The 14,245-nt window shown below is 37.6% G+C and overlaps 1 protein-coding gene across 1 annotated transcript in view; it reads right to left on the bottom strand.

The window, feature by feature from the left end:
* Positions 1 to 13,434, bottom strand: part of CFAP47 (cilia and flagella associated protein 47) — a 263,505-nt gene extending 250,071 nt beyond the window's left edge. The window contains exons 1-9 of the mRNA XM_071430336.1: positions 13,250 to 13,434; positions 10,558 to 10,709; positions 8,389 to 8,504; positions 6,111 to 6,249; positions 4,701 to 4,929; positions 3,984 to 4,138; positions 3,096 to 3,229; positions 2,268 to 2,503; positions 1,398 to 1,590 (exon numbers count right to left, since the gene is read on the bottom strand). Coding sequence (XP_071286437.1) covers positions 1,398 to 1,590; positions 2,268 to 2,503; positions 3,096 to 3,229; positions 3,984 to 4,138; positions 4,701 to 4,929; positions 6,111 to 6,249; positions 8,389 to 8,504; positions 10,558 to 10,709; positions 13,250 to 13,411 — 1,516 coding nt within the window. The 5' untranslated portion in view covers positions 13,412 to 13,434. The remainder of the gene's footprint in view (positions 1 to 1,397; positions 1,591 to 2,267; positions 2,504 to 3,095; positions 3,230 to 3,983; positions 4,139 to 4,700; positions 4,930 to 6,110; positions 6,250 to 8,388; positions 8,505 to 10,557; positions 10,710 to 13,249) is intronic.
* Positions 13,435 to 14,245: the final 811 nt, after the last annotated feature.

Raw genomic sequence — 14,245 nt, 5'->3', positions numbered from 1 at the left:
CCAAAAACTACTTTCTATCTTCTAATTCATAGGAATTATTAAAACTTTCACTGGCCAGAAAGGCACAGTTTGCAAGAAGCTTCATTCCTGTTTCTTCCTTGCCTTCACCTGAATACAGAGACACAACTACACACACTCATCCACATACACTGGGAGAAGGTAACAGGAAGATATGGAACCATCTAGAAAAGGATCTTAAAAAAAAAACCAAAATCATTTTCCTCCACACTTCAGTGAAGCTTAAAAGCAAAATGTAGATATCATTCGTAGTTTTTATAAACCTGCAAATGGGACCAAAACAGGACAATAATAGAGCAAATGGCAGACAAGAGCATGTAGAAAGCCTGAAAAACTTGACTAAATTAAATCTTTGATCCAAAAAAACCCACTTCTTCTAATTGGGTTTCTGAAGCAGAAAAATTAAAGGAGCTCTGGATTTCAAAAATAAAGCAAGGAAATTGCCAAACTCAGTTTCTCATCAAACCATGGTTGATAGCCATGGATTGGAAATACCTTCCTGAAAGTAGCAGGAGTGCCCACTGGTTTGTTCCAGTACTTGTAGGCAGTAAAACCTTTTACCATGACTTTCCAGTAACTTTCACTTTTTAATTCCCCACAATGGAAAAAATGTTTCTCATTAGGGACTACATCTCAAGCTGGCAGCAGCTAAAGAGAATTCAAGTTCCCCTTCTGATCTACACACAGCCACCACATGCACCAGTGCACAGGTTAGGAGACTGCACTGGTGCTGCAGAGGCTGCAGCACATTTGATGTTAGAAAAAATTAATGTTTGCCATGACAGGTTTATAATCCAGTGACAGCTTAGTCAAATCTACTGCAAAGTGGCTGTTTGTGGAAAACATTTGGAACACAAAGAACAAATCATAGACTAATTATTGGATATCCTGAAAGATTCTTCATGCTGGCACAGGCTTCACTGGATGGGAAGAGTCAGTGAACACAGGAGCTGTAGCAGGCTGTATGAACTGGCAAGTTCATCTGGCAGCAATAACTTTGAATCAATGAAGAACATTCTGTTATCTTTCCTAGTTCTTCCTGTGCTTTACATATCTCTCCATTCACTCCTGAAACATCTTAACACTGTGGTGTGTCATTGCTTGCAAAAACTGAACCTTATAAATGTCAGATAATCATATGATGAAAACTTATGTTTTAATAGTTCCATTTTTGATAGAATTATGGGTGTACCATTATTTTAGCTTTTGTTTTGCAGTCTTATGGGACATATGTCATAAAACTGAGCATTCCCTCCAGTCCCAATGAGATATTACTTTTCACAAGCAAAATAAAAATAATAGAAAAATCACTGTTAAAAGGCTAAAAATGTGCTTTTAAAACATTTTATCTCTCGTCATTTACGTTTTTTGCATCTTACCAGGATTAATTGTGAATACAACGCTTGTTCGTTTAGATTTGCACACAGCATGTAAGGTCAAATATATTTGATGAAAAGGTTTTGTCTTCAAAACATCTACATTATTTTTATCTACTCCTGTACCAATGATATCAATAATTTGCTTCATCTCAAATTTTCCTATTTGATGTGGAGAAAATGAAATCATCACTTCCTGGAAAAGAAAACTCATTATGAGACATATGAGACAATAAAGAGTGAAGTTTTGTGTAATTCTCTATATGATTGAGTCTCTGAGTCACTTCTCTCCACACTTACCTCTAAGACAGGTATTCAAAACAGGGCTTGCAGAATATGCCAAGAGGCACATTAAAATTAGCAATATAAGGAAACATAAAAATGTGACACATCAAAACACAACAAAGTCTCATTTTTTCACTTCTGAGAGAAATCTTGTGCCCTGACTTACTGGATGGGGAAATTATAAATGTTTACATATTTGACTAGCTCTTTGCCAAGTTTCTTCCATTAAAAAAAATTTGTCTTACTTGAGTATTTGTGATTTACTGAAACAAATTAAAAGTATTCTTCAAAAATATCTGCATATAAATCAATTTTCTCAAATCAGTGAAATAAAAAAAATACAGATAGGAAAAACCCTTGTAAACTTGCCTTAGTGCTCCAATCTTTTTTCCTAATTTAAAATTATATTTGTTGCTTCCTGGAGTAGGGAAAGAAAATTAAAGGACTATAAAAACAATGTATTTGGCTGATATTAAAAGTTATTGCTACTGAAATGAAATTCCTCTGGTTTACTTTCAAGAAATTCCAGTGCTAACCACTGTAAAATAATCTGCACAGTTACATAACCAAAGAGAAAAAGGGAGTTACCTTTTCAGATTTTGTTTTAAGTTTTCCTCTTGCAGGAGAAACACTGAAGTGAGCAGTCTTGCGGAATCTGAATGTTACTGGAAGGAACTCGGATTCATTTTTCATTGTGCATGCAACTTGTGTTTGTTCACCCAAATAACAGTCCTCAAAATTAATTACTGTTCCTGGCTTAAAAGTTAGTATCACAGGAAACCCAGAACCCATCAAAGCTAAGTCCACGTAACGAGAATGACTGCCTGCATTAGACAAACACAAAAACAAGCAAACAAACAAAATCCCTCTCACACCTATTATCTCACTATCAGGAAAGTCATCCTGTAGTTGTACAGTCACAAAAACAAAATAATCCTACAAACCAGTATGTTTTATAATGCAGTTTTTATAAACCTAACACAGAGATCTTTACGTCTAATAGCTGTTAGATAATGCATTCCCTCAGTAAGAAAATTGAGGTTGAATAAATATGCACTTGAAAATGCACAAAACTGGTATTACAAAAGTGTTAGTGACTTGCAAATGACTGGGGGTGTTTTATTTCCTTTAAATATTTGCATTTATAATTATTATAATTTATAATAAAGTAACAGGTGTTCATTAATGACACACATAAATCCTTCCTCTCTACTCACTGTTCAAAGAGGTTTTAGTGCTGCAGCATTCAAGATGCAAGTTTATTTATTTGTGTTGATATAAACAAACAAACAAAACAGGTTTACCATAAAACTATTAAGACAACCAAGATTATTTTTTTAAGTTTAAAAAGTCAAGATACACAGTTTTATCATCCTCATATACATTTCTGATGGTGACTATCCATTTCTAACATACTTGTGGTTGCTGTGGCACCACCGCTGAGGTTCTGCAGAGAGCCACCTCTCTTCCCAGCAGTTTCAAATCTCAGAAACACGACATAATCCTGAACTGGTGATGCATCATTCACTTCAAAGTCTCTTTCAAATTTTCTGGAAGAGTCACAATCTCAAATTAAAAGAGTAAAAATGGTAAAAAAAAATAAACCTCCAAACCCAACCCACAAAAAAAGCAAAACATATTTTTGAACATGCAGTCTGGCCTCTTTGTTGTCAGTAACAGCTTGAACAAATTATCTTTGTACTTCCTTTCAGAAAATGCAAATAATAACATATTTAAGCTCATCAATATTTGTGTGCCTATTATATTGGTAATTTGATATCTTTTCCAGTCTGCAACAGTTTTCTAAATTAATATCACATGCATAATAACTACCTGTATTGAATTTAAGTAAGGGAAAATGGCAAGAGAGTATTTGCTTTTTCTTTTCCTCATCTAAAAACAAATGTTTTTTTATGTTTAGTTTTAGCTTTTGTTTTGGGTTTGATTTTTTTTATGAGATGACAGCTCTCTGAAATGTTTCACTCTCTTGATCCTTAATATTCAGCAAAATCAAATAAAATTCTTATTCTCATAAAACCATCTTAACCAATTCTTGGTCCAAATACACCCTTAGGGTATTATAAAACATTAAATCATAGCAACCCTTCATAGAAAGGCTTTGCTTTCTTATTTGCAGAATCACAACAAGAAACTTCTTTTAACACACATAAATACATAAGAAGTTACTCAGAAATAATTTGCAGACATATTAATTTAAAATATTCTCTAACACAGCTCTTGCAAAACAGTGTAGACCAACCAGCTTGTGTATGTGTGTGCATTTGATTGGTATCACTCACTCACTCTGGACTAAAGCAGACTGTAATCAAAGATTTTTCATAAGGCTCCAAAGTTCCTTGATTGGGAGCACACAAGATCAAGGTGGAAACATCTACATCTTTAGTTTTCAGGCTTAAGTCATGTAAAACAGCATCTGTACTCCCCTGAAGATCTGTCCCCTAAAAAAAATCATAATATTGAATAGTTCAGCTTGTTCTGCTTTCCCTTTTGTTTGTTTTTATTCCTACATATACATTTTCACATATAACAAAGACATAACACAAAAAATGGCAATCACATAGTTACACAGCACATGGCTGTAACTAAATGTAACTAAATTAACCAATTTTTAAATCAATTTCATGTCAATGTCTTGAATTCTCTTTTTTAAACATGATTTTCAGATTATTTCACTATCTGAGAAAAACAAGTGAAATCACAGATTATTAATATCTTAGAACTCAAATTTTATTTTGATAACTCCTAGTAAATAATATCTAAAAACTCAGTTCTAGGGTTAAATTGAAATAAAAAACGTGTTGGTTGGACAGATATTTCAGAAAGCCTATTGACCAGGAAATAGTATGACATATTGTTTACTATGTCATACTATTTCCTGGTCAATAGGCTTTCTGAAATATCTGTAGATAGATAGAAGACAAATGTTGAGAAATAAAAAATGCAAAAGCAGAAATGAAAAAAAAGTTTTCAGTTAAAAGAAGAACCAGAGTAGTTTCTTACCATCTCTCCTCCAATGGCATTGTCTTCCAGTACTGCTACCCAATCCATACACTCAGGGCTTTCATTGTATAAATATATTTGTTCTGTCTTTGAAGTCCCAAAGTAAAGAGGTCCAAAGTTAATGCACTTCAGTACTTTTCCACAATTCACTCCAAGAACTTTAAGAACTTGTTCAACCACAACACCTCTGACCCAAACTTCAGTGCAGCCACGACTTTCCAACTCCACTCTGCCAGCAAGAGCAGCAAGCAGCAAGAGGCAATGTAGAGAAGAGTTAGAAATAATCAGTTTGGTTAGTTTGTTTTGTATTAGAATCTGTGCCAAAAAGAAAAAAATTGCCCAATCCAAGCATTGAAATCACTGGCTTTCCATAGATAAACTAAGTGGGAGAGCAGGGCAAGTGAGCATGTTCTAGACAATGCCCTAACAGGAATATCACCAATCAGGAAAAATTGTACATTACATGATGGAGTTTTCAGTTTGATTTGGTATTCTGACTTTTTTAATGTTGGAAACAATAGGAATAACAACTGCAAAGAATCAGGAAGTGTCCACAGACAACATACACTGCTCTTATCCCTCAGAGTCACTGTATCTAAACACCAATTTTAGCATGTAATACCTAATTTTGTTGTAGGGAACAGGAGCTAGAAGTTCATCTGAATAAGCATGAAAGAACTGCAGCTATTCCTGCCTGGAAGCTTGATCTTGATGATTCCAAAAATCACCAAAACAAAACACCCAACAAATGAACCACTCCCTATTCCCACACTGCCCAGAGAGGTTGTGGACTCCCCACCCCTGGAAGTGTTCAGGGACAGACTGGATGGGGCTCTGAGCAACCTGGTCTGGTGGAAAGTCCCTGCCCATGACAGAGGGGTTGGAAATACAGGATTTTAAAGTCCCTTCCAAGCGAAACCATGCTGGGATTCCAGGATTCTATAAGATATGCATTTAAAAGCAATCTACTCCACTGTTGCAAATACATTCCCTCCAGTGAAAATAAGATACTCCAAATGGCACCAGAATGTTTCTGAGACTTCTGAAATACATAGAGTTAAAAGAAAACATGCAGTTACAGAAGGTAAGAAAATTAAGGATCACAGGATGTGCAGAAAGGTAAAAGATACAAAAGTTCCTTGTTATTTTTATTCTGAGAAATGTGCAAACATCCCAGATCATTACAAATTATGGAAGATTTTTATTAACACAGCCAGGTATACAATTTATGCATCACTTTTCTGTGGAGATACTGCAACAATAAAATTAATTTAATAAAACTAAATATTAAAGACAGCAACTGACACTTAGGAACCTAATTTTTTAGATAAACATTCACAGTAAAGATTAGAATAAATAACAGACAAAACCAGAATTTACAGAGCTGTATTTCTTCAGTCATACACTCACTTCATCATTTCTTTGATGACTCCAGGTACATCTGTGCAGACATCCACTCGAATTTTCCTTGCAGATTTTGGCTTTACAACTCCTCTGACAGGTTTTATGTTAAGCAGGACCAGCCCATCATATGATATTTTAAATACACCTAAAAAACCCAGAGCAATCAACAGAATGCTATACAATATAAAGCTGTAGATTTATATGCTTCTATTACACACTTGAAATTACACAACACATAATGCAAATGTTCACAAGCAGTATATCTTCCTATGAAAACAGGAAACATAGACTTTACCTTTTTACAAGGTGTTTCTAAGCAAGAGTAGATAATAATTTCCAGGTTTTCTTTAATTATTACACCCACATGTCCAATTCCATTTTTTAAGCTGTGATTGTAACAGGAAAGGTACTAACATTCCAAAGAAAAATTACTATATCATGAAGTAGCTGTAAATAACATCTGCAAGTTACACAAAGCTCTAAGAAGCTACAGGTGCCAAAAAGTTAAGTGCATACTGCAGGGTAACAACAGTTCCTATTACCTGGTCCATACCCAAGACAAGTTACTACTGCAGAAGAGAACAGTAAATATTTCTAGGTTATACAAATATTTTTAAAAATGTGAAAAAAAAACAGTATTTAACCAACAACTTTATCTGACATTATATCATATAAATAAAGAAATTGTTTCAAATGCACAAAAAATGCACTCTTTGATTTAATATAAAAGATAATCTCTGATATGAGATCAGAAGCATGACCAAAGGACTCCTTCAGTGCATGGAAAGCCAAGTGAAATGTAATCCTTAAGTCTCAGGCCAGCACAGAGCACCTCCTGCTCAGAGAGTTTACGTGCTGCCTGTTACTGTGACCTGCTATGTTATGTTTTACAGAGCCTGCAGAAACACAGATTCAGCTGCTCTTCCCTTGTCTCTCCCCAAGACATCCTTTACCAACCATCACCTTCTTTCTAATTTTCATCCAATGCTGTAAAACTATAAAACTCCACCATGCAGCATGCATGTACCATGCAACAGAGTTTATAACTGGAAGCAGTTCCCTACACAATATGAAAAAAAAATTATAAAACTTAGTTACCATACAACTACAAGTTGTATGATAATTATTTTTATCATACAACTTGTAGTTGTAGGCGTGTATATATATACACACACTGTAGGTTATCTCATTTTCTTTACCTAATCATAATTGCTCGAAGTATTAAGTTAGCATATATGAGAAAGACCTGATTATATAAACAGAATTCTACATCTTTAAGATGAACTGGCTAGGAAAAACATCCACAATAATTTCTCCATTTACTTCATGGAAAAAAAAATAAAAGATTTGCTTCTGAGAAGATTCTTCTTCATCTAGACAGAAATTTGCTTTTTTTTTTTATTTTGCCTTTTTTTTTTCTTTTAATATTCCAACTCTGTGTTTCTGTAATCATGTATTTTCTCTTGGCACAATATTTCACATGAAAACCTAGGGGAGAAATTTTCCCACAACTTTGGCCTAAAGCAAAGAAAAAGATAGTCTTTAATGTAACAAGCAGCTGTACAAATGAGGAACAAAAATAATTAATTGCCTTGAATTTGTTGTTTGAAACTCAGCATAGTTGCAACCCTGCCTCTGGAGAAAGGTATTTGCAAACTCTCTCCAGTGCAAAAGGCAGTCAAACAGGTTATTTGGATCATATAAGCATTCTTAAACTCCTTTGTCCATGTTTCTTACTCTCCTCGGAATAGCAGCTGACAGAAATTTAAGGATGTGCCTGTTGTAAAAGCTGCAGGATTTCAAAAGCTATGGCAGCAAGATAAAAGGCCTCTCATTGTCTTCTAACAACAAATACAATTCAATTCCCATCACAGAGGACCTCAAGTCAGAAAGTTCAGGGAACTTGCAGCTGTTTATTCAAGAGACAGGTCTGGGGATCACAGCAGCACAAAACAAGAGCAGATGTGATTTGCTGCTGTCTGTGCTGGGCACACTAAGGCAATGAGCTGCTATTATTTTTGCATCTTCCAAATGGGACTCAAAAGTAGAGAACTCATAAAATTTTCAAAGTTCTCAAGTATTTTTTTCTTTCTTAAATGGATATATAGTACTGGCTACATAAACAGTGAGCTATGTACAACACATGCAGCTACAATACTCATAATCTGCATAACCCAAAATCCCAGTTAATTGCTACTTGGTCACTGAAGTATTGACTTGCATAAAATTACTTTTTTCAGTAAAGTAAAATATTTGTATGATTTAATGCATACTAAATATTTACCTGCAATTGTTCCATGGTTAGAAATACTAATCTGTTTAGTAACTAGTTTACTGTTTGCAATCATTTCACCAAAATCAACCTCTGACTGTATTTCCAGATCACAGTACGGAATCAATCTGCAGAGAAAAGACAACATATTATTTCCCAAAACTTGAAAATACCTTTGCATTTTAAAAGAAATTTGACTAAGCACTCCAGTGGAAGAGAGTTCTTTTTTTGTACTAGTTCTATCAAGGTTTTGGCAACTCACTTCAGCTCTACAGCATACACAGGGAAGATCTAAGAGAGAGGTACTTATCTATCAGTCTTTTTAATGACTCAGTATTCTAACTTTAAAACAATATAGCTATAAATGATTAGTCAAAATTGAATGCACACGTTTCTATTTCATTTTAAATACTTCATTACAGTATTTTAAGTAAAACTATCCTGAGTTAGTTGCATCACAAAATAAGACCAAATAATTCACCACAATTCATTATGAGCTGCCTGAACTAAAAGCAGAGAAGTAATTCCAGTTTACAGTTTTGTGTTTGATACATACTTTATGTGACTTCAACAACAGACAGAAGTGGGTAACGACACAAGCCATGAGCTACTGCTATGATTTATTTAGGAGCCTCAGCCAGTGAGATGACATCACTGTATTGGGCACTTTTGAGCCACAATGGAAAGATCATGCCTTAGGAAACTTGTATTTTAAAGACTCTAATTTTTAATACAATGACACTTGTGATCTCACATAAACTGTGTTTCAAATCAATTGGAATTCTACATCAGCACAGCAGTCTATCTCCTCTAAGCCACAAACAGGAACCTGCAGGAGCAATTCCATCTCCTGATCTGTGTCACATACAGTACAGAAGAAATAATGAAGAAGAAGAATAAATATAATAAGTCAAGCAAGGTAGACCCTGCCCAAACACTCTATTGCATAAAGGGAAGGGGAAGGGGAAGGAAGGGACCGAGAAAAAAATTAATCAAGAAATGTCACCACAGAATTTGCTTCCAGGAGTTTCAATACACTTTTTAATTCTCTTTGATAATTAATTGTAATGTAAAAAAATAGTTTCATAAATTCTTGAAAGACATGATGCTAGAGCAGCTAGATGTGGCAAAAACATACCAAAAAAATAGGATTTAGCTATCAAAGCTAGAGTAAACTCAAAGCAATTGTAAAAATTTTACTTTCCAAGTATCCAGACATTCTTACAAGAAGTTTTATTGGAAGAATGAAACAGAAGTATTTCTCCTCTCAAGATACAAGTGTCTCCTTTCCCAAGTGGACAGAAATAAGCATACATTCTAAAAGCAATGAGATTTTCTAATAGATACAGACCTGCAAAAAGGAGGTAGTCAAGTTAAAAGGTTTGGGGTTAGTGTTTTAATACAGTGTGAGGTTTATTTTTTTGCTTTGGTTTGCTGGTTGGGGTTTTTCCATGAAGCTGGAATTTACTGCTTTTGCTTGACACAAAACACATTTTGTAAAATGCTGATTAAAAAAATCATAGAGAAAACTTGTTTTTCCAAACACATAAAAAAATAATTATTAAAGCCTGTCAGTGTTTCCCCTGCAAAAGACACTTAAACATGAAGATGTGAAATACTTTAATCTACTGCAAGTCCTTTCCAGAAAGGGGTCACCAGTAACATTATCATCCTAAGTAGCTTTACCTGCACAATACTAGTCTGATAAAAATTTTCAAAAATCCTTGAACAAGTGACATTGCTCTAAAACATGCACTGTATTTTTAGAATTAGGCAAGATATGTTTCACTATAATCCAGATTTGCAACTGTTATGGACAATTACTGTAAAGTGTTCTATATCAGTGATTCAGTATGAACAGAAGACATTAAGAGCAGTTGTTGACATGTCTAATAATACAGCACTCAAAATTATCAACATTATAAGAAAGTTAGAATAAGGCAAAACTAAAAATCCAGACTCTATGATTTTACAGGGATATCATCCCAATGAATTTCTTAACCATGCACTGCTCTGGAAAAAAAAAAAAGAAAAATCTTACTTTTCTAAGAAAATTTACTGTTTGTTTTCTATGCAATTGACAGACTAATTAGAAAGCCATAACTGACATACAGAAATAAACTTTCCACAACATTAAACTGCAAATATCAACAGCAGCTCATAAACTTTTAAATACCATACCCAAGCACGGGGATATGAACTATGTCATCATCTACTAAAAGAATTAGTTTATCCTGAAGATTTTCTGCACACTTGGGAGTATATTCCACAACAGCTTTAACTTGAAGTCCAGATGCAAGGAGTTTTTCTGGATTTTCCACAATCAATTTAAACTGCAATTTAAAAAAAAAAAAAAAAAGCGTTTTTAATTGTTACACATTTCTAGATTAAGAAGGATATGCATGTAGTTTATTTTCAGAAGAACATAAAGACTGATTTAAAACTTACCATGAACTTATATGCAGGATTTTATCATTTCACCTCCCTATTTATTGTTCAGACTTTTTATAGGGAAAGAGAAAGACAGAATGAACTAGCCAAATTTTCTAGTTCTTCCAAGAGAGCTGCAAAAAAACTTTCTGAAGCAATGCAAAATTAAATCAGCTATTAGTAAAGAATATTTTTAGTGCCCGAGAAAATAATAAGCATTAAGTCTCAGTTCAAAGCAGCAACAAAAGGGGAGAAGGTAAGAGTTTCCTCTAGGTCTGATTGAAATCAACAGAAAGTCTCACTGCTCATTGAAAATCTGCTTGAAAAGCCCAAGGCACCTCCAGTGTTGGGAATCAAATGAAAGAGAAAAAATCCAGAAGGATGGAAAGCACTCGACTGGACTTGTTGTCAGCAAGCATCTGTTTAAATAAAACACCTCCCACACCTTTCCTTGAACAGAAGAAACAAGTAACCCACTAGCACATAGAGGGAAATCCAGCATTTCCCACATTCCTAGGAAAGTCTCAAAGTAAATCTAGAGCTCCTCTGGTGGTTCAGTCTCCTTAAAATTTCCATTACCCCATGTATGGTGGGCTTCTGCTCTTTATGTCCAGTTTAAATATGTTTTATTTTTGAAAGACAGTCTTCCCAGTATTCTCTAAATTTTCTGTTCTAGTTTATGTTTTAAATATGCAAACATAATTTACTACTTGCTGCTTCTGTTGCCCAAGCATCTTCTTCTATTCCTTTAGAATCCTCATAGCAGTATACTCACCTAAAGGAGATTTATGTCATGCACATCGTGATTATGGGTGTGATATTGAAAGAGTAGCCATGTTTTAATTCTGAGGTGTGTAGAATCTACCTGTTCTCTACAAAGACTTAAACATCCAAACATATTCATTTTATACAAGGCAAAATTAGTATTTTGTAGTAGGAACATTCAATGAAGCCTATGGAAAACTGTTTGTGAGCTTTGTTCCTTGGAAGGCATTTCTTGGCCAAGCACTATGACAGCTGAAGAAAGGTTATTTCTCAGTGCATGCACTCTGTGCATGTAATGCACCAGAATGTATTTCAGAGGAGTTATACACTTCAGAGCCTTGTAACCACAGACAGCAACACGAGGTCTGGGAATGAGAAGGGGCAACACAACAGACCTCTCTGGAGCTGAGGGTGTGAAGTGGAATCTTGTCCCCTAGCTGCCATCTGGGTAAATCTCATGTACAGTGCTGTAAAAATACACAGCAAAAGGCAAGAGTTAATCACAGAGGGAAACACCACAAAACTATGATTCAGTTACCTTTTTCTTTTCTAAAACTGACTCTGCCTTTCTGCTTCTGTAGCACATGAAAAAGTGATAAGGCTAATGAAAAGCAACAAAACAGAACAAGCACAGCCCTACCAAATCAAGCACTCTCAACAGTTTCCAGTTCATTCTTATTAAACTGTAGTCTTCAGCTACAGTTTAATAAGAATCAAGCTGCCACTCTTGCCCTCAAAAAGAAAGGCTCACTACTCAGATAGTGAAATTACCCAAGGTACTTCAATTGTCTGAAAATCAGATTGATGACTATCCTGAATTATTCATAGTTCAAGCTGCTATGAACAAAAGGCAACATCAGCTTCTGTTCAACCCCTGATGTCAATTCAACCCAACCTTTTGATCTGAATTTTGGCATAATTTACAAACAATAAACCAATAACCACAGCAGGCATTTGCTGGAGCCACATGGGTCACAAGGAATCAGCTGGTTAGAATTGTAGAGAGGCATTTGCCTTTAAAAGGCCTGGCAACCCAATGACTTTTCCAGAATTTATCAGATGTTATTAATAGCAATCATACTATCTTGAGAAAAGATTGCAAACGTCCCCTTTTCTGAGAAAGCTTAAAACTCCTCTTTTCTGATAAAACTTCAATCTCCTCTTTTCTGAGAAAGCTCTCAGCAAGCAAGTACCACAAGGGAACTACCCAAGTCAAAAAATCTTAAAAGTATACAACTTAGAAATGAGGTAAGAGAGCTGTCACTTCTCAGATTTGGTGTTCACAGCACAGCAAAGTGACCCATTTTTACAGAATGTTCCCTGAAGTTACAAGGACTCGTGGGCTTCTTGTGGGATGAATTCTGGAGTGCACAAAGCAGGATTTCGGACTGGATCACAGAAACACTCAGGCTGGAAAAGACCTCCAAGCACCCTCAAGTCCAAATGTTAATGGCTGACGTAGTAAGGAAAGCCTATTTATTTGTAGTAAAACTATGGATGTTAGAAAGAAGGAAGCTCTCTCTAAATTTCTCACAGCCTCGGGAGAACAGAGAACCGTGAAGCTCAGGGTTCTCTTCGTTCTGCCGCTGTTCCCGGAGGCTGGAGCGGTGCGAGGCCGCTGCCCGCAGAGGGGCGGCCGCGGGCACGCCCCGCCGCCTCCCTCGCGGCCGGCCCTCACCTGGGGCTCCTGTGGCGGCAGCAGCCGCAGGTGGCAGGCGCCCGCCCGCAGGTTCTGCACGGTGAGCGCGGCGCGGTAGGAGCTCCCCGGCACGGCGTCGGTGAAGCGCAGCTCGGCCGGGGCGATGCGCACCCCGCACACGTCCCGCCATCGCTCCGCCATGGCCCGCCCGGCCGCCCGCTTAGCAACGGCCGCCTAGCAACGGACGCGGCAAAACCAACCAATGGGAGCAGGAGACGAGGGCGGGCTCGGCTGAACTCGGCTGGGTTCGGCTCTGTCCGGCTGGGTTCGGCTGTGTCCGGCTGGGTTCGGCTCGGTCCGGCGGGGCAGGGATGGGCCCGGCCCGTCTCGGCTCGGCCCGGCCAGGCTCGGCTCGGCTCGGCTCGGCCAGGCTCGGCTCGGCTTGGCCGGGATCGGCTCGGCTCGGCCGGGATTGGCTGGTCCGGCGGGGCAGGGATGGGCCCGGCCCGTCTCGGCTCGGCCCGGCCAGGCTCGGCTCGGCTCGGCTCGGCCAGGCTCGGCTCGGCTTGGCCGGGATCGGCTCGGCTCGGCCGGGATTGGCTGGGCTCGGAGCAGGTGTCAAAGGAGTGTGTTCAGGCGGAGTCTCAGTGTCTCCAGACAGGAGGACTTCTTGCCCTCCCTGGGCAGCCTGTTCCAGTGCTCCGGCACCTTCAACATAGAGTTCTTCCTCATGTTGAGGCAGAACTTCTTTTGTGTTAGTTATGGCCTTTGCTCCTCGTTCTGTCGCTGTGTAGCACTGAAGAGTCTGTGCCCACCCTCTTGGCACCCACTTTGAGATATTTATGTGCACAAATGAGATCTGCTCTAAGTCTTCTGTCCAGACTAACCAGGCCCAGCTTCTGCCATCTCTCCTCATAAGAGATGCTCCAGACCCCTCATGATCTTTGTGGTCTCTGCTGGACCCTCACCAAGAGCTCCTTGTTTTACTTCTGCTGAGGAGCCCAGACCTGAGCACTGCAGGTGTGTCACCAGGGC

This window comes from Agelaius tricolor, unplaced genomic scaffold (genome assembly GCF_023055355.1).
Source record: "Agelaius tricolor isolate 1412-34295 unplaced genomic scaffold, bAgeTri1.0.p SCAF_7, whole genome shotgun sequence".
NCBI lineage: Eukaryota > Metazoa > Chordata > Aves > Passeriformes > Icteridae > Agelaius > Agelaius tricolor.
Note: the sequence above shows the minus strand (reverse complement) of the source record. Positions and strands in the feature narration are given on the sequence as shown.